We start from the raw sequence: 19,724 nt of genomic DNA, 5'->3' as shown, positions 1-19,724 counted from the left end.
TGAAATCTTCCTTTTCCAACTAAGAGTTTTATTGATAAAATAGTACTTTTTGTTATTCTCCTTCCTTTTTCTTTGTATATTTACTGAATTAAATAACTATCATATTATTATCTACTTTCTGGTCCAGTGCTCAATTTTATGCTGATTATTTAAATCTACCCTCATTATTTCATAATTAATCTGTGATTAGCTTGTTTTTGAACTAGTTGTTTAAAAAAATAAAATTAGAGGCACCGAGTGGCTCAGGACATGATCACAGGGTCCTGAGATCGAGCCCCACACTGGGCTTTCTGCTCAGCGGGAAGCCTGCTTCCCTTCCCCTCTCTCTGCCTGCTTCTCTGCTTACTTGTGATCTCTGTCAAAATAAATAAATAAAACCTTAAAAAAAATGAAAAAAAAAAAAAAGTAAATTGTTTTTCAAATTTTCTAAATTGTTTTTCAAATTGTTCTAAAACTTTCTATAAATGTATCTGTATGTGCCCTGTTTTTTGTAATAATTCTATGGTCTTTATAACATACTTTGTTGAGGTTTCTCAGAGTAGAGAACTGACTGGTTAACAAATGTCACTAGCAAAGTATAAGACTATAATCTGTCCACTGAATAATGATTAGAAGTACAGTTTTAAAACTTGAAAGAAATTTAGGTTATCTAAACAAGGTAACGGTGACTATTTATATAGCCTAAGCAATATCTGGTTGGAAAGACCTCAATCACGTTAAAATCCCTGAGACAGTAACTTTAATTCCTCTAGCTGAAGAAGGGTATACTAACTGAAAAAAAGCTATGTGTATTATTTTAAGATCTAAATGTACTTCTTGGAAGTGGAGTGGGTCAGCTATGATTTATTATACTATTTTAAGAATAGGTAATATCACCTGATCATAATATACCAAAAAACACCAAAAGATAAAAAAAATTTTTGATTAGTGCGTATGAACTGGTATCACTTGATAAAGTAACATGTTGTACATGGGAATATACTTACTGGGATGTAATGTTGGGACATGTTGTCCAAGTCTGTCATCTTTTAGCATGTGTAGCAATGTTGTTTTTCCTGCATTATCCAATCCAAGAAATACCAATTTACCAGTTTTCTTATATAATCCTGCAGAGTAAGAGCTATGATTAGTCAAAATTCTCTCTGACATAGATTATCCAAGCAAAAGACTTCAAATAATAGTATAACATTTACATTAGTATAGTATATACATATATATACATATACATAAGTATAACATTTACATAAGGAAAATATGTTTTGAACTTGTAAGATTTTAAAATTGGCTTGAATAAGCTTGAATTTCTAATCTATTTTTTGTTTTGAAGAGCTATTCTAAATCTGTCATGATTTCCAAGTTCAGGTCTTTTTTTTTTTTTAGATTTTATTCATTCATTTGACAGAGAGACAGAGAGAGCTAGAGATAGCACAAGCAGGGGGAGCAGTAGGCAGAGGGATCTGACAGTGATCACAGGCTCATGACCTGAGCTGAAGGCAGATGCTCAATGGACTGAGCCTCCCAGGCACCCCTCAAATCATTTCAAAACTAAATTTTGGGGACGCCTGGGTGGCTCAGTTGGTTAAGCTGCTGCCTTCAGCTCAGGTCATGATCCCAGGGTCCTGGATCAAGTCCTACATCGGGCTCCTTGCTAGGCAGGGAGCCTGCTTCTCTCGCTGCCTCTGCCTGCCACTCTGTCTGCTTGTGTGTATTCTCTCTCTCTGACAAATAAAATAAATCTTTAAAAAACAAACAAAAAAACCACTACACTTTGTCCCAGTCATTGAATGTGTTACCTAAACTTGTCTCAATACCACAATGCTGATTCCCTTGACAAGTTAGGGATAAATAGCAATGTTCTCTATTAGAGAAATACTCATAACATACTTGACATCATGTATTTATGAAGCTGGACCAAAAGGAAAATTAAAGGAATTTTCATGGTTGATAAAAAAGTAAGAAGTTATGACAATAAAAATCATAGTGAGTTTTTTCAATGAAAAGTTTAGGTCACTGTCAAATTTCCCTGAGAATATGGTTAAACTATTCACAGAATTGCCGAAAACCAAAGCAATAACAAAAAGAACCAAGCACATAATTTAGATGTATCAACCAATACTGATAGAGGAAGTGACAGGAAAAAGATCATCGACCAATTTATAAGAGATTGGCATTTACTGTGAAATTCAAAATTGAGCTTTATTATTTTTTTTAAAGGTTTTTTTTTTTTCCCCAGAGGAGTTTTAGGTTTACAACAAAACTGATAGGACAGTACAGAGATTTCCAGTGTCACTCACCAAAATGGTACATTTTTAACCAATGATGAACCTATACTGATACATCATAATCACCCAGAGTTACCTTAGGGCTCAGCTCACTCTTAGTTTGTATATTCTGTTTGTTTGTTTGTTTTTAAGACTTCATTCATCTACCGGACAGAGATCACAAGTAGGCAGAGAGGCAGCAGAAAGGAGGAAGCAGGCTCCCTGCTGAGCAGAGAGCCCGATGTGGGACTCGATCCCAGAACCCTGGGATCACGACCTGAGTCAAAGGCAGAGTCTTTAACCCACTGAGCCACCCAGGCGCCCCTATTCTGTGTTTTGACAGACATATAAGAACATACATCTATCACTGTAATATCATACAAAGTATTTTCACTGTCCTAAAAATCCTGTATGTTCTGCCCATTCATCCCACCCTTCCCCCACTGCCTGGCAACCACTCATCTTTTTAGTCTCCGTATTTCTGCCTTTTTGCCTTGCCAGAATGTCATATAGTTGAAATCAGACAGTATGTAGCCTTTTGAGATTGGTTTCTTTTACTTAGTAATATGCATTTCAGCTTCCTCCATGTCTTTTCATGGCTTGATAGCTTATTTCTTTTTGGTGCTGAATAATACTCCATTGTCTAGACGAACCAATATATAGTTCTCTGTTCAACTACTGTAGGATACCTTGGTTGCTTCCAAGTTTTGGCAATTACAAATGAAGCTGCTATAAAACATCAGTGTGCAGGTTCACGTGTGGATCTAAGCTCTAAACTCCTCTGGGTAAATACCAAGGAGCACAACTGCTAGACTGTATGGTAAGAGTATGTCTAGTGTTTTAAGAAATCACCCAGTCTTCCAAAGTGTCTGTACCATTTTGCAGTCCCAGCAGTGAATGAAAGTTCTTGCTGATCCACATCCTTGTCAGCATCTGTTACTGTCAATGTCCAGCTTTTGAACATTCTAATAGGGTATGTGGTAATATTGAACTTTATGTTTCATGTGTTTAACTGTCTCACACACATGGAATTACATGAGCACTGGGGACATAGTAGCAATTCCAAAAATATTCACTCAGCCAATAAATGAACTTTTAAAGACATAAGGCATTGTAATTCAGGTTACCCATTTAAATAAGTTCATGCCAAAATAATACCCAATTCTTTATCCACATTGAAGCTTAAGAAGTAAATTGTTTAAAGTCCTAATCTTCTTCTTCTTTTTTTTTTTTTTTTAAGTCCTAATCTTTTGATAACCCAGTGACCAAGAGTTCTGATCCTAAGGGGAAGACTATCTTCCATATTTACTTGAGCTGGGATACTACATTTCTTATTTAATCATGAATTGTGACTAACACATTTTTATACATTTGTATTTTTTTTTTAAGATTTTATGTATTTATTAGAGAGAGCAAAAGCAGAGAGAGGGGCAGAGGAAGAGGGAGAAGCAGACTCCCCACTGAGCAAGGAACCTGATAGGGGATACCATCCTAGGACCCTGGGATCATGACCTGAGCCAAAGGCAGACGCTTAACAAACTGAACCACCTAGGCACCCTGACATTTCTATTTCTTAAAATGTTTCTACACAGATTGTTTCTAACCAGTGCAATCACAATCAATCTTACCATCCTTTTAAGTAGTAGAAGTGCACTGGATAAGATTCCAAAAGGGAACACGTACAATGTTTCAACTTTAATCTTTAAAGTGGGTTGGATTAAATCCTTATCTTGTGACAGGCACTATTAAGCAAGCTGTTACACATTATGTAATCCTTAAAATAACTCTTTTAAGTAAATACTATTATCCTCTTTTTTACAGAAGGGAACAAAGGCTTAAAGTTAACTTGCTCAAATGCTGAAGTTAGAAGTAAGATTTGAAATCACACCTGATGCCAAAGCTTTGGTTCATTTCATTTCTCTACACTGCCTCCCACTGTTAGCCCTATTAACCTCTTGCTCCTGCATATGAGGCAATTTATTTTGCCTTTTCAACATAGTTCAGTAGACATTAATTTTTCTATAAACTGAGATATAGATACCAACCTGTTACAACCTGGGTTATCCCAGTATAATGAAGTTTAAAATGTTTATTTCTGACCCAGTTGTTGCAAATATGTAACAAAATATTTCAATCTGATAAAAATATTTAAGAGCTCTTGAGGAGGTAATGTAGAGAGATCTGATACTTGACCTATAGTAGAGTGACATTATAAAATGTGAGGAATTTTATTTTAAAAAGGGGGAAAAAAAAAAAACCCAAACCTTGATTTTTAAAAATGTGCAAACATTGAGGTCTAAATAAGAAATAAAAATAGACTGACAAAATTTGATCTTACATTTTTGTCCTTTTAATACATAGTAATCAAACAAAATGTGTATTTTCCAAACAAAATTTATTTCCTTTGTTAAAACTATGTTTATGGAAAAAGAGCCATTTATATAGAAGATGATAATTCATAAGTATGGTTGTGGCCAGTGAGGAATTATGTTGACAACTCTGTAATTACATGAAATGTGTCTCTTTGTTCCAGTTCAAGATGATGATTACATGGAGACTAAACTTAGGGCATGATTTGAAAATAGAAGACCAGAAATATCTTCATTAATTACTACAATAATAAAATTGTATACATCAGAACATAAAAGTTAATCAAAAGCTTGTTTCACTGGAAAATGTGAGAAGTTGAGAGTGTAAATAAGAGAATAAGATGCTAAAATTTTTCCTCTTTAAAATCTAGAAGAGAGGAAAATCACTAGTCAGATTTGCTGGGTATACAAGTCTTATTTAGCAGATTATATGCTGCCAGTTATGATATACAAGGTACTTTATGGAACGTTCATTTTATAGTAACAAAAATAAAGCAGAGAATTCCTGTGAGTTTATTAAATGAGATAAAGTATCTAAAGCACTTAGGTAAAGTGGCTAATCAAAGGTAGCTACTCCTGTAAATAATATTCCTATCAACAACCTTAAGGGGTAGAATTATTTTTAATTTACAGATAAGGAAACTAAGGTTAAGGTGGGAAAAGTAATTTGCCCAAGACTACATAATTTACAAGTGACACAGTGAGTAACTATATTTGTATGATTTCTTTTTTTTTTTAATTAAAGATATTTATTTATTTATTTATTTATTTGACAGACAGATCACAAGTAGGCAGAGAGGCAGGCAGAGAGACAGAGGAGAAAGCAGGCTCCCCACTGAGCAGAGAGCTTGATGCAGGACTCAATGCCAGGACCCTGAGATCATGACCTGAGCCGAAGGCAGAGGTTTTAACCCACTGAGCCACCCAGGTGCCCCCATTTGTATGATTTCTAAGCTCACATTCACAACTACTGGGTTATAATATAAAGAGGCTCTAGACAAATAAGCACTTTTATTTAAGTAGGATTAAATGGGATAACAATAAAGAACAAAGAGCCAACATACCTAAAAACTGTAGCACACTGCTGAAACCACTGTAAATCCAGTCAAATATGAAGGACATATCGAAATCTTACTGGGTCTGGAAAAGAAAGTGTTTGAATTTAGTAGTCACCATTTAACAACATTAAACGTGAACTCTGAGTAAATAATCCTACGAGAACCTTACAATAAGGAGTTAGCCATTCGTATCCAGGGTGATCTTTTTTTTTTTTTTTTTTTTTAAGATTTTATTTATTTGACAGAGAGAGAGAGAGAAATCACAAGTAAGCAGAGCAGAGAGCCTGATGCGGGGCTCAATCCCAGGACACTGAGATCATGACCTAAGCCAAAGGCAGAGGCTCAACCCACTGAGCCACCTAGGTGCCTGTATCCAGGGTGGTCTAATCTGATATATACTGATGCATTAAAAAAAAAAAAAAGGCCATTAAAATACAAACTAGTGGGGTGCCTTCCTAGCTTAATTGGTAGAACATTCGACTCTTAATCTCAGAATCCTGAATTCAAGCCCCATGTGGGTTGTAGAGCTTACTTTAAAAAAAGGAGGAGGTGGGGGGTGGACGTCTTTAAGGGTCTGCCTTTGGTTTGGGTCATGATCCCAGGTCCTGGGATGGAGTCCCTCATTGAGCTCCTTGCTCCTCAGAGAGCCTGCTTTTCCCCCTGCTTGTTCTCCCCCGACCCCTTTCTCTGACGAATACAAAAAATCTTGAAAAAAAGAAAAAGTAAAAGCTCTTTCCAGTTTTAAAAAACCCACCAAAAGAAAGTGACTAAACAAACAAACAAACAAACAAAAAACCAACAACCAGAGACCATTACTTGCCAATCAGAGTGGCAAACATGAAAATGAAGTGTAACAGCCAGAACTGGAAAAAATGTGGTAAGAGAGGCAGTTAGTGGCAGTATAAATTGGTACAAATCTTTTTAACAACTAATTCAGCAGTAATAAATGTTATACCGTTTGACCCAAGAATTCTTATTCACTTATTTATTTACTTATTTATATAAGATAGGCTTTAATTCGCAACCCTGAGATCAAGACTTGAGCTTGAGATGAAGAGTGGGATGCTTAACCAACTGACCCCCCAGAAATCTCCCCAAGAATTCTACTTTTAGAAATTGTCCTAAATACAGACAATCTTTATGTAAAAAAGATATGCATCAAAGCATTATGTAAGAAAAATTTTGGAAATAATCTATAATCAACAGTAATTTATTTATTTATTTATTTATTTTTAAGGTTTTGTTTATTTATTTATTTGACAGACAGAGATCACAAGTAGGCAGAGAGGCAGGCAGAGAGAGAGGAGGAAGCAGGCTCTCTGCCGAGCAGAGAGCCCGATGTGGGGCTGGATCCCAGGACTCCGGGATCATGACCTGAGCCGAAGGCAGAGGCTTTAACCCACTGAGCCACCCAGGTGCCCCTAATCAACAGTAATTTAAATGAAGTATATATGGTCTATGAAATACGTACCAAAACCTTAGAGTGGGGGTAGGAAGAGCAAAGAGAAAGAGATGAAACAAGGAAATTTATGATAATTAAGTAAGTTTTCCAAGTCTGATTATACCTAAGTGGAGTAAAAACCCACTTTCTGTTACTTTTGGTCTTTTATAGCAGATGGTAATAGGTGGCAAATTTGGGGGTCTATCATCTTCCTGCATTTTTCAAATTTTAATCATATTACTAAATATTAAAAAAAACATTTTCTTAAATCACAGTAGAAAATGCAGAGCATAGTTTCGTTTAGCATTTACTTGACATGGCTTGATAACTAATAAAGCTAATATGGAAAGAAAAGAGAAAAAATCCTGGAGAAATTAAAGATCACATACACAAAAATACATTTTCAGATAACAAAGTTCATTTTCTTTTTTTATATATATTTTTTAAGATTTTATTTATTTATTTGACAGAGAGAGATCACAAGTAGGCAGTGAGGCAGGCAGAGAGAGAGGGGGAAGAAGGCTCCCCACTGAGCAGAGAGCCGGATGCGGGGCTTGATCCCAGGACCCTCACACCATGACCTGAGCCGAAGGCAGAGGCTTTAACCCACTGAGCCACCCAGGCGCCCCCAAAGTTCATTTTCTAGCACTAAACAAAACCCAGGCCCAAATTTGGGCCAAGTCCTACCAATTTGAAAAGTTCTTTGACATCTTTAGACAAGTGTGACACACTTCTTTCTTTTTCTTTTTTTAGATTTTATTTATTTATATGACAGACAGAAGCACAGCATGAGAGGGAACACAAGCAGGGGGAGTGGGAGAGAGAGAAGCAGGCTTCCCGCTGAACAGGGAGCCCGATGCAGGACTCGATCCCAGGACCCTGCGATCATGACCTAAGCTGACCTGAGCTGTCAGCAGATGCTTAACAACTGAGCCACCCAGGTGTTCCACAACACTGCTTTCTTTAACCATTTCCGTCAGTGGGCTGCCAACCTTGATCCAGGTAGGCCCAGCAAACTCAAGAATTGCTAGATGATAAGGTGTTAGGAGATTACATTGCATTGAAAGTGAGAGAAAAAAGAGACACCTACCTCCAGTTTAGGAGGCCTAGCAGTATTTACTAGGATATTCCCTGGATCCAGCCAATAGCCTCTCCTCTCTTCCATCCCCTTACTTTAACTCTCAAGAGCAAAATTTTGTTCTTGCAACCAGTCCATTCCTGACTGAGAGTGACTCACAAATTATGAAGTTTCATGGGTCAGTAGCACAAAAATGAGAACTAGAAGAGCCACAAATATATACAAAAATCTAGGGATGCATGGGTGGTTCAGTTGGTTAAGCACCTGCCTTTGGCTCAGGTCTCGATCTCAGCATCCTGGGATCGGGTCCCATATCTGGCTTCTTGCTCAGCAGGGAGCCTGCTTCTCCCCCTGCTGAGCCCCCTGCTTGTGCACAAATGCGCTCTCTCTCTGATGTAATAATTAAATCCCAAAACTCTCTCCTTCTGCCCCTCACCACCGCTCACTTGCTCTCTCTCTAAATAAATAAATCTTAAAAAAAAATCCAGTACCTTAGAAATTCTTATTTTACTCAAGTTGAAAATTATCTCTCATTCTTTATTATTCTTCTAGGTCATGTAGAAATTTGAAACTTGTAGTCACAGAAAATATATATAAGGGACTTATCTTTCCTGAAGATTTTTAGGTAAGATGTTTATTTTTCAAATAGAATCATAACTTTTACTGCAGGAAATCAAATAAAGCAGTGGTATATTAAGACTTTTTTTTTTTTAAGATTTTATTTATTTTTTTGTCAGAGAGAATGAGCACAAGCAGAGGCAGAGGGAGAAGCAGGCTCCCCACTGAGCAAGGAGCCTGATGTGGGACTTGATCCAAGGACGCTGGGATTCTGACCTGAGCCGAAGGCATCTGCTTAACCAACTGAGCCACCCAGGCGTCCCAAGACATTTTATTTAATTCTAACGATTACCAAATTCATATTATGTCCAAGATCCTGAGCTAAACACCATACAGGATACAAATATAATAAACACGGCTCTTTCTCTTGTAAAGGTTATAGTCTAGAGAGGTAAGTTAGCTACACAAATGTAATTCAACTGAAAAATGTTAAAACTGAATAGAATATTATCTAGAATGGTAACAACTTACCCTATAGAATTTCAAAACTTATACAAACACAAAGAAAAAAAAACTGTCCATACTGAAAATCTTAAGCTATAAGGGGATTAATAATCCTAACAGTGGAAAATCAGAATAAAAGAAGTAATGCAGTAGCAAGGGGTATGGTATACCCCTTCATAAATGACTTTATGTTCTGTATAGAAAAAGAGAAAACCAGTCCTCCTTGTCTCTACATCCACAGTCCTATTTCCACAGTTCTACAAAGGCAACAAGTTGTAGCTAAGGAAAGGTTTCTTGGATGATGTTCAGCCTGAATCTTGAAGATTAAGTAAGGGTTTGCTAAGTGGTTGTTGGTTGTTATACTATGTGCAGAGGTGTGAAACGAAGTGAGGACAGCAAAAACTCAGGTACTGTGATGGGACAGGTTAGGGGGCTGCAAACAGCGTTAGTCAACAGATGGTCACCAGTGAGGCATAAGTCAGAATGAGAAACAAATCTGAGACTAAATTTAGGCATTTGGTCTCATGCTTGCTACCTGAAACATTTGGACCTAAGAAACAATATTCAATCAGTCTTTCAATTTAACAAAGCAAAGCTCACAAGAAGTAGCAGCTACCCCTGTAAGCATTATAATTTGCTGAAAGGTTAAAAACGAGAGCTAGAGAGCCAGGACTTTACCACTGACCTTAGACAAGTTATTTTAATTTCCTTACCTGTAAACTGGGGACAATAATAGCTACCTGAGATGGCTGTCAAGATTATATCCATTACTACACACAAAGCACTTAGCAGCTGGCATGGAAGAAGCATTCAGCGTTAGCTGCTCTATTTCTCCTACCATGTGGCCCACAGGCACTTTGTGGATGTCACCACTAAATACCCCAACAACCTGGGCGCCTGGGTGGCTCAGTGGTTAAGCCGCTGCCTTCGGCTCAGGTCATGATCTCAGGGTCCTGGGATCGAGTCCCGCATCGGGCTCTCTGCTCAGCGGGGAGCCTGCTTCCTCCTCTCTCTCTCTCTCTGCCTGCCTTTCTGCCTACTTGTGATTTCTCTCTGTCAAATAAATAAATAAATAAATCTTAAAAAAAAAAATAAATAAAAAAAATAAATACCCCAACAACCTTTCAAAGTAAATATTATATTATTTTTATTTTTAAGTAGGCTCCATGCCCAATGTGGGGCTTAAACTCAGGACCCCAAGATGGAGAGTTGCATGCTCTACTGACTGGGCCCCAAAGTAAATACATTACTGTTCCATTTTACAGAAGAAGAAACTGAAGTTATAATAACTAAATTTCAAGTATTAGGGATTGTCACATTCAAGTTCCAAACATGGGTCTTTCTGATTTCCAGGTCCATTCCCTTTCTCTTACGTTGCAGTGGCCTTATGACCGTTTTAAAGGCTTAGATTTTCTCTCTTTTTTTTTTTTTTTTAAAGATTTTTATTTATTTATTTGACACAGAGGGGCGCCTGGGTGGCTCAGTGGGTTAAAGCTTCTGCCTTTGGCTCGGGTCGTGATCCTAGGGTCCTGGGATGGAGCCCCGCATCCGGCTCTCTGCTCTGCGGGGAGCCTGCTTCCCCCCCTCTCTCTGCCTGCCTCTCTGCCTACTTGACATCTCTGTCTGTCAAAAAAAAAAAATCTTGTTTATTTGACAGAGAGAAAGAGAGAGAGAGAACAAGCAGGGGAAGTGGCCGGTGGAGGGAGAGGGAGAGAGAGAGGGAGATGGAAGAAGCAGACACCCTGCTGAGCAGGGAGCCTGATGTGGGACTCAATGCCAGGACCCTGAGATCATGACCTGAGCTGAAGGCTGAGACTTAACTCACTGAGCCACCCAGGCATTCCAAGGCCTAGATTTTTTTTTTTTTTTAAAGATTTTATTTATTTGACAGAGAGAGATAGAGATAGCAAGAGAGGGAATACAAGCAGGAGGAGTGGGAGAGGGAGAAGCAGGCTTCCCACTGAGTAGGGAGCCCAATTCGGGGATCCTAGGACCCTGGGATCATGACCTGAGCCGAAGGCAGACGTTTTCTTAAAGACTGAGCCACCCAGGCACCCCAAGGCTTAAATTTTTTTAAATGGTTATGTACCATTTTTTTAAATTACTCCAGCTTATAACTCTGATGTGTAATTCCTCCTCCCTCACATCCCACATCCAGTTAAGTTACATCCCAGCTCTATCAGTTTTTGTAGTCTCAAGCTTTCTTTGATTCATACAGGCACCAGTAAGTGAAGAACCTTAAATCACATTCCCAAACTATCATCTTAACCTCAAATTCTGTTTGTACCAGTTTGTACACACCCTCCAGAATGGCTTCATCAAAATGTCATCTTAGACTTGATTTGTTGCATGATCAGGGTGATCAGGGTGATCAGGGTGACTATAACTCCCAGCTTGCTGGGGACAGTCTCCGCAAAGTTAGCTCAGTACAATTATTATTTTTTTAATATTTTATTTATTTATTTGACAAAGAGAGCGAGCGAGCGAGAGATCACAAGTAGGCAGAGAGGTAGGCAGAGGGAAAGGGGGAAGCCGGCTCCCTGCTCTGCTTGACTCGAGCCCAGGACCTGAGATCATGACCTGAGCCAATAGCAGAGGCTTAACCCACTGAACCACCCAGATGCCCAGTACAATTATTAATAGTACTTCCTTTTATTCTCAGAAACATCCTGATTAGATAAGAAATTATATGGCCACCCTATACCTTTGGAGAGAGAGCCACTAGAGGTCTGTGGGCTGAGAAATGATTCAAACTCCTCATCCTGTAATTCAGAACTTCCACTATCTATCTTTTGGTCACCTTTACAAGCTTAAATCTTCTCTATTTGTAGCTTTCCCTGGGTCAAAGTGAACCACTTGCCATTCACTGCTGGTGACCTATACTTTACCACCTTAAAACCTCTACCCATTCTCCTTCCCAACCAACAAATGAATTTCTCCCATCTATTCTGCCTAAAGGCCTCCTGCCTCAAGCACCAGCCAAATGCTATGGAAGAAATGACTTTTCACTTGAGATGGTCTTAAGGGACAGAAGAGTAGAAGAACCAAAAGAACCCTGAAAGGATAGAACTAGAAGAGGGGCGCCTGGGTGGCTCAGTCAGTTAAGCATCTGCCTTCAGCTCAGGTCATAATTGTAGGGTCCTGGGATTGAGCCCGGAGTCAGGCTCCCTGCTCAGAGAGGAGTCAGTTTCTCCCTCTCTCTGCCCTTCTATCCGCTTGTGTTCTCTTTCGTTCACTCTCTCAGATAAATAAAATCTTAAAAAAACAAAAACAGGGGCGCCTGGGTGGCTCAGTGGGTTAATCCTCTGCCTTCGGCTCAGATCATGATCTCAGGGTCCTGGGATCGAGCCCCACATTGGGCTCTCTGCTTAGCAGGGGGCCTGCTTCCTCTTCTCTGCCTCCTCTCTGCCTGTGTCTCTGCCTACTTGTGATCTCTGTCTGTCAAATAAATAAATAAAATCTTTAAAGAAAACAAAAACAAAAACAAAAAACCAAGAAGAGATGGTGGAAAAAGTGGAAAGAAGTTAGCCCCACGAAGTACCACTTTGCAGTACCACTGCAAAGATGTCACAGCTTTCTTCGTGACAAGGTGACAACCGCTGAGAGCATAAGCCCCCCACAGCAGAGCGGAAATCCTAGAGACCCAAGGCCAGTACTTAAAGCACAGCAGAGCTAGGTCTCCAGAAGTAATTAACTGTGTGACCTTAGAACAAGCTACAGTTTCTTTTGCAAACTCTGGCAGGGTGTTATGAAGATCAAGTGAGATAAAACGCACAAAATAAGTACTTAATACCTGGCTGCTGTTATTATGGAGAGAGTAGAACAGAAGGTCAATAGCTAGAGGCAGTAAGGAAAGATTCTTCTTTCAAAGAGTTTGAAATGAATGACAGAAGTGGGATTTTCTTCTTAAGGAAGGGTAAGTATGTTGATAAGGAGCTAGCAGAAAGCAAAAGGGCAAAGTCTCAAGAAAAGCCAGGGCTGAGAGTACGTCTGCTCTAAGAGTAGAAGGAAGGAGAGCCAGGAACGTACAGAGAAGGTTGCAGGAATCCAACAACGAAAGTGAAGAATGAGTACAGAGACTTTTCTGAGGAGCAGAGTGAAGATTCGAATAGCTACTGTGGGGAAAAGATCAAGTTAAAGGACTGCTAAAAAGAGCCAAGTGCTTGATTGGGGCTGAAAAACATTCACAGCTCTGCCCATCTGCATGGATTTCCAACCTCCCCTGCTGCCCTCACTTCCCAGCGAGGATCAGCTTTACAGAACATGGAGTGAACAGGGATTAGGACCTGAAAAAAGACAAGGGGAACAGGAATTTGAGAGTACTAATGAGAGGCTGAAGTGGTATGATCAAAAGTTCAGGCTGTGTGAGTAAAGGTATAAAGGCAGCTAGTATATAGGGATAAACTTGGGAGCAAAGGCAGGCTTCTCACAGAAGAGAACTAAGAGAACGGGGGAAAAATCTGATCAAAAAGCAACTGTAAAGATAGTCATAGTAAAAAGGGCGAGAAAAGTGAAAGATGGAGCAGAACTGTGTCAGCAAACTGGAGGAGAATGCCGTGTTCAGAAATTCAAGAGCATCAGATCTGGGTGGTGGCAAGTTCCAAGGCCTGGCTCTGGCATAGACAGATGAAGAAAACTGGAGTGAAAGAAAGGGGAAGCCAGGATACATGGTATACTGTCCACACTGACAGCAAAATCACCTGGAAGAACGGAGAGCTAGAGAGAGCAAGACTGTGAATCGACTGACAAAGTCCTTGAAAGGGTGCCTGGCTGGTTCAGTCAATGCAGCATGTGACTCTTGATCTTGGGGTCATAAGTTTGAACCCCATGTTGAGAGCAGAATTTACTAAAAAAGGAATTCCTCACTGAAGATGACTGTTAGTAGGTGAAAGCTATGAGACTGACAGAGAGTGGAATAGGGTAGGGTAAGCCTTAAAAGAAAAATGACTTTGCATAAAGATGGTCCAAATTTGCTGTTGTAAAATTTGCCCCTAGAGAAATAATTTATTAACACATATGGGGAAACTCTGCTTTAGAAGATAATGAGATACTAATATTTCTATAAAGTTGTGGTTTCTAAGGACCTTAAAACAAGGTAGCAAGCATTAGTCATTTCAAAGTAGAATTAAAAATGCCCAACTAAGAATAAAGTTACTTAGCCACAGATACCTGAGCCCTGAAGAAGTTACACAACACCATGAATACACTATTAGACATGTGAAGAGCAAAGGTCAAGAATAAGGAAACATATACACGTCAGCAGATTTATTTATTGCATGAACAACAAACAGGAAAGTGCCTATACAGATTAGAAAAGTGATCTACTCCAGTAACACGAAAATCAGCACTTAAGAGTAGAATCGAGCAGAAGCTCTCAAATTACAAATAACTGCTTAAAGCCTTCTCCTATTAAACTTAAATGAATGATTCCATTTACATGAAATGTCCTGAACATGTAAGTTCTCAGACCAAGTTAGTGGTTGTCAGACAAGGGAGGTAAAGGGGAAACAGGGAGTGACTGCTAATAAGTAGTGGATTTCTTTTTGGGTGATGAAAATGTTCTGGAATAGATAGTGGTGATGGTTGCAGAACACTGTGAATATACTAAAAACACTGAACTGCATACCTTTTTTTTTTTTAATTGTATACTTTAAGAGGATAAATTTTATGGTATGTGAACCATCAATAAAGCTATTATTAAAAAATAAAGACTGAGGGTTGCTGGGGGAGTAGGAGGAAGGAACAGGGTGGCTGGGTTATGGACACTGGGGGGGTATGTGCTATGGTGAGTTCTGTGAAATGTGTAAGACTGATGATTCACAGACCTGTACCCCGAGGCAAATAATACATTATATGTCAATATAAATAATTTTAAAAAACAGAAATAAAAATAAAAGCGCCAATGATCTAAAAAGGCAAATATAACACCAGAGTAGCATTACAGAAACAATACATTATTAATTTTGGGAAGCAAAGGATGATAAAGCTATGGTGCAAGTGAGTTCCTATCCTAGAATTTTAAAAATCTGGATTTAATATGCAGCATTTGAAATACTATCATTTTTTTCTGGGAAAGGCAATCTTTCTGAGCTCCAGTTTTTTCTTACCTATAACAGGAATATATTATCTGCCTCACAGAGTTTTAAGAAAAATTAATTATGATAATGTACCTGAAAAACATTTTGAATACTATACAATGTAACATGGCATTAACTCATTCTGACTTAATTAACTGAAATTCAAAATAAATATTTTAATGATTTTTTTAAAGTAATCTCTACACCCAGCATGGAGTTTGAACCCATAACCCTGAGATAAAGAGTTGTACACTCTATAAACTGAACCAGGTGCCTCCTCAAAAGCATAAACTCTAAATGCCAATTTTCAAGTTAACTTCAACATTAACAAGAATATGGAAAAACTTCAGTATTTTAAAACGAAAAAAATTTTTTAGAGAGAAAAAGGTGGGAGGAGGAAGGGGGGGTAGAATCTTAAGCAGTCTCCATGCCAGAGCTAAGCCTGACTCGGGGCTCTCTCTCACAAAACCCTGAGATCATCGCCTTAGCAGAAATCAAGAGTCAGATGCTTACCCGACTGAACCACCCAGATGCCCCGATATGAAGAAGTTTTTAATGATACTTTTCATGAATAGCTTCACTTTAAATATTAACAACATTGTCACTGTCACCAGAGAAGATAGTAGAGTAATTTCCTTCAACTCTAGGTGAAGATATTTACTAGAAAAGATTAATCATAATTTTCTATCCAACTTCATCGGGTTTATAATGAAAATGTGCATAAATTCCATAAGATCAGTAAACTACCTGTAAGCTAATTCAGAAATTAATGCACACTTCTCTTTCAAATTCAAATAGGACTAGAAATATGAGCCCAAACTCTGCTTGACCATGTTTTATAGAATTTCAGTGCATTACCAAGGATGAAAAGTAATAATGTTAAATTAATGTTAAGTAATAATGTTAAATTACCTGTGCATTACCAAGAATGAAAAGTAATGTTAAATGTTTCGAGACAGTGCTGCCCTTATAAATATTCTCCCCTAAAATTCTTAAGATTTTTCTTTCTATAGCCTTTAAAGTTTTGAAACAGTGATGCAAATACAAAACTCAAGAAAACATTTTATGATTGAATGCATAGCAATCATAGTAATGGAATTAGACCTTTGCATTCACGTAATCAACAAGAATAAAAACTCAAGTTTCCTTTGGGGAAAAGTGACACTCAACTGGAAGGTTAAATCTGTGACAAATATAAATAGGATTTTTTTTAAGAGTGAGCGAAGGGGGAAAAATGCTTTGTTATGAAAAGTTGTGAGTCTTGAGTACTACAATTGCCTATACTGAATTAAGAAAATGAAAATCAATATAAGCAGTGACAAATTCAAACCTTAAAATACTTTTTTTAAAAACTTCTAGGCCAAGGGTGCCCAGGTGGCTCAGTGGGTTAAAGCCGCTGTCTTCAGGGGCACCTGGGTGGCCCAGTGGATTAAGGTCTCTCCCTTCAGCTCAGGTCATGATCTCAGGGTCCTGGGACAGCCCTGCATCGGGCTCTCTGCTCAGCAAGTAGCCTGCTTCCTCCTCTCTCTCTCTGCCTGCCTCTCTGCCTACTTGTGATCTCTGTCAAATAAATAAATAAAATCTTTAAAACAACAACAACAACAACAATAAAACCCTCCAGGCCCAACACAGGGCTTGAACTCATGACTCCAAGATCAAAAGTAGCATGCCCCACCGACTGAGCCAGCCAGGCGCCCCCTTAAAATACGCTCCCTTAATTGAAATTGTTCAAAAGCTATATTTTTATTTAAATTCTAGTGAGTTAACATGCAGCGCATATTGGTTTCAGGAGAATTCAGTGGTTCATCACTTACAAAAAAAATATTTCAAACGTGTAATTTTTTTTTTAAAGATTTTTATTTATTTATTTGACAGAAATCACAAGTAGGCAGAGAGGCAGGCAGAGAGAGAGAGGAGGAAGCAGGCTAGTTGCTGAGCAGAGAGCCCGATGCGGGGCTCGATCCCAGAACCCCGGGATCATGACCTGAGCCGAAGGCAGAGGCTTTAACCCACTGAGCCACCCAGGCGCCCCTCAAACGTGTAATTTTAAAGGTTTTTAGTTAGTAATGTTTTGCAGACAAATCATTTAAATGAGTATCAGACAAGTACACTCAAAGAGGGTGGAGAAATCATCATTACTATAGAATTCTGACTTATAAACTTCAAACAATGTGCCAGTGATTTTCATTCATGACAGCCTAATCTTTTTTTTTTTTTTTAAGATTTTATTTATTTGACAGAGAGAGATCACAAGTAGGCAGAGAGGCAGGCAGAGAGAGAGGGGGAAGCAGGCTCCCCGCTGAGCAGAGAGCCCAATGTGGGGCTTGATCCCACTGAACTATAAGATTAGTTAAGTTCCAAATATCTTGGTAATGAATGTATATCCTCAAAACAGTATTAGAGGAGCGCCTGGGTGGCTCAGTGGGTTAAGCCGCTGCCTTCCACTCAGGTCATGATCTCATGGTCCTGGGATCGAGTCCCACATCGGACTCTCTGCTCAGCAGGGGCCTGCTTCCCTTCCTCTCTCTCTGCCTGCCTCTCTGCCTACTTCTGATCTCTATCTGTTAAAGAAATAAATAAAATCTTTAAAAAAAAAAAAGTATTAGCTATACATTGCTTTACTAAGTCTGCACCACAATTATTGACAAATAATTAATTTTCCCTTATTTTCCCTTATTCCTCATCTGTAAAACAGAGATGATATCATTACCTTCCTTAATGAATTGTGTGAATGGTTAGCAACTCACACATAGGAGACAGTAAATGTTTCCTTTTCTTTCATACTCTTTTTTTTTTTTTTTAAGATTTTATTTTATTGAGGTAGAAAGAGAGAGAGTGCGCCCAAGCCAGGGGAAGAAGCAGAGGGAGAAGCAGACTCCCCGCTGAGCAAGGAACCCACACCCTACTCGATCCCAGAACCTTGAGATCATGAGCAGACGCTTAACCGAATGAACCACCCAGTCGCCCCTTCTTTCATCCTCTAAACTGGTATTTTAACACTGAACCTAGGATATTCTTCAGAGTAAGACCCGTGGTAATACTGAGCTTGACAGATAAATATGCAAATAATACTACTTTTAATTTTTCAAGTTAAAAGGATTCCCTCACCTCGTTTTGCTCAAGTGTACCAAATACTTGAAGTACCTAATGAGTTTGGCTTTTGGGCCAGTGAGGTCAGAGCTTCAGCTGTTGTCAAAACAAATCTCTATGCTGTTCAAAAATCTGGGAACAATTTATAAATCATTAGTTTTCCCCCAACCAGTATCTTTTCTCCCACTCACCTGGGACTTGGGCTATGGCCAAACGTTAACTTCTACTAGTAAGGAAGCTCACTTTGCCAGCACACTAACTGGGAGAACTGAAAACACCGCGTCGCAGGGTCCGGAGCTGTCAATGATCCCGGCCGCCTTTGCCTGATCAGGTGAGGAAACTGAGGCTGAGGGGAAGGAAGGGTTTATCTACGCCTTACAGTCAGCTCGTTCTTTCCTCAAATGACACCGTTTGACAGCAGCAGGTGCACTATCCAGAGGACTCTAAGAGCGACCACCGCAGAGCAGGAAAAGAACCCGTTCCCTTTCGTGCTGCCTGACTCCGGAGAGGAAAACAGGGACCCCTTTCTCTCTTGGCCACAACCAGGGACCCCGGTGGGCTCAGGTCCGAAAAGTGCACTTTCCCTGTGATCCACAGCTGCCGCCTGCCGGTTCTACCGGGGGAAGAGACCCGCACTCACCTGCGAATGGGCAGATCGCAATTCCCCACCTGGAGTCCTCCCTACAACCTTCTAGTTCGAACTGCAAAGCGCGATGGCTGCCGAGGTCCCAGCTCCCGTCAGCTCCTTCCGGGCCGGGGCGGGTGGGGGGGGGTGTGTGCTTCCCTCCCGATGGTCCGCAGGGCCACCGTTCCACGAGCCCAAAGTTCCGCCTCGCGGTTCCGCCGCCAACACCTAGGCTGAGCGCGCTTGAGGGCTGGAGCCAACCTCGTCTCCCCATGCCGGTCAGGAAGGGCTTCAGAGGTCCGAGGGCCTAGGCAGAGAAGCAAACGCGAGTCTGTAGCTTGGAAAAATTATAAATTACATCCGTTTTTTAAAATACATTTTTTTAAAATATATCTTTTAAAGTACACCTGTTTCTTGAATTCACAAGTAATTTTACAAAACGTAATTATGTGCCAGATAATAGGTTGGATGCTAGGTTTTGAGCTTTAAACAAGACTGTTCTGACTCTGCTGTTCTTTACTGGTGGATTAACGGTATCTTCCTTAAATGTGTTTAAATAGGAATATTTGAGTGCCTTGAATGGAAGTGCGAGGCTCTCATGATTGCTCACAAGCCTGGTTTTGAGGCCATAGGGACAGAAGAAGGAGCTGTTTGGGGTTAAAG

General features: G+C 39.5%; 1 protein-coding gene and 1 long non-coding RNA gene across 5 annotated transcripts in view; one reads left to right on the top strand and one right to left on the bottom strand.

Moving 5' to 3' along the window:
* The window catches only part of LOC309862188, a 29,247-nt gene extending 19,111 nt beyond the window's left edge, over positions 1 to 10,136 (top strand). Inside the window, exons 3-4 of one of the 2 annotated variants that reach the window (XR_014310342.1) lie at positions 8,760 to 8,832; positions 8,945 to 10,136. This is a non-coding gene — a long non-coding RNA (uncharacterized lncRNA). Of the gene's footprint in view, positions 1 to 8,759 lie in introns of both variants that reach the window. The other variant, XR_014310343.1, reaches the window with a different exon arrangement.
* The window catches only part of SAR1B (secretion associated Ras related GTPase 1B), a 32,390-nt gene extending 13,189 nt beyond the window's left edge, over positions 1 to 19,201 (bottom strand). Inside the window, exons 1-4 of one of the 3 annotated variants that reach the window (XM_082725789.1) lie at positions 19,077 to 19,187; positions 18,628 to 18,759; positions 5,695 to 5,770; positions 987 to 1,106 (exon numbers count right to left, since the gene is read on the bottom strand). In XM_082725789.1, the coding sequence (XP_082581915.1) occupies positions 987 to 1,106; positions 5,695 to 5,752 (178 nt within the window). In that variant the 5' untranslated portion in view covers positions 5,753 to 5,770; positions 18,628 to 18,759; positions 19,077 to 19,187. Of the gene's footprint in view, positions 1 to 986; positions 1,107 to 5,694; positions 5,771 to 18,454; positions 18,569 to 18,627; positions 18,760 to 19,076 lie in introns of all 3 variants that reach the window. The other 2 variants (XM_082725790.1, XM_082725788.1) reach the window with 2 other exon arrangements.
* Positions 19,202 to 19,724: the final 523 nt, after the last annotated feature.

The sequence above is a fragment of the Mustela nivalis genome (genome assembly GCF_964662115.1).
Source record: "Mustela nivalis genome assembly, chromosome: 3".
In the NCBI taxonomy this organism is placed as follows: Eukaryota; Metazoa; Chordata; class Mammalia; order Carnivora; family Mustelidae; genus Mustela; species Mustela nivalis.
Note: the sequence above shows the minus strand (reverse complement) of the source record. Positions and strands in the feature narration are given on the sequence as shown.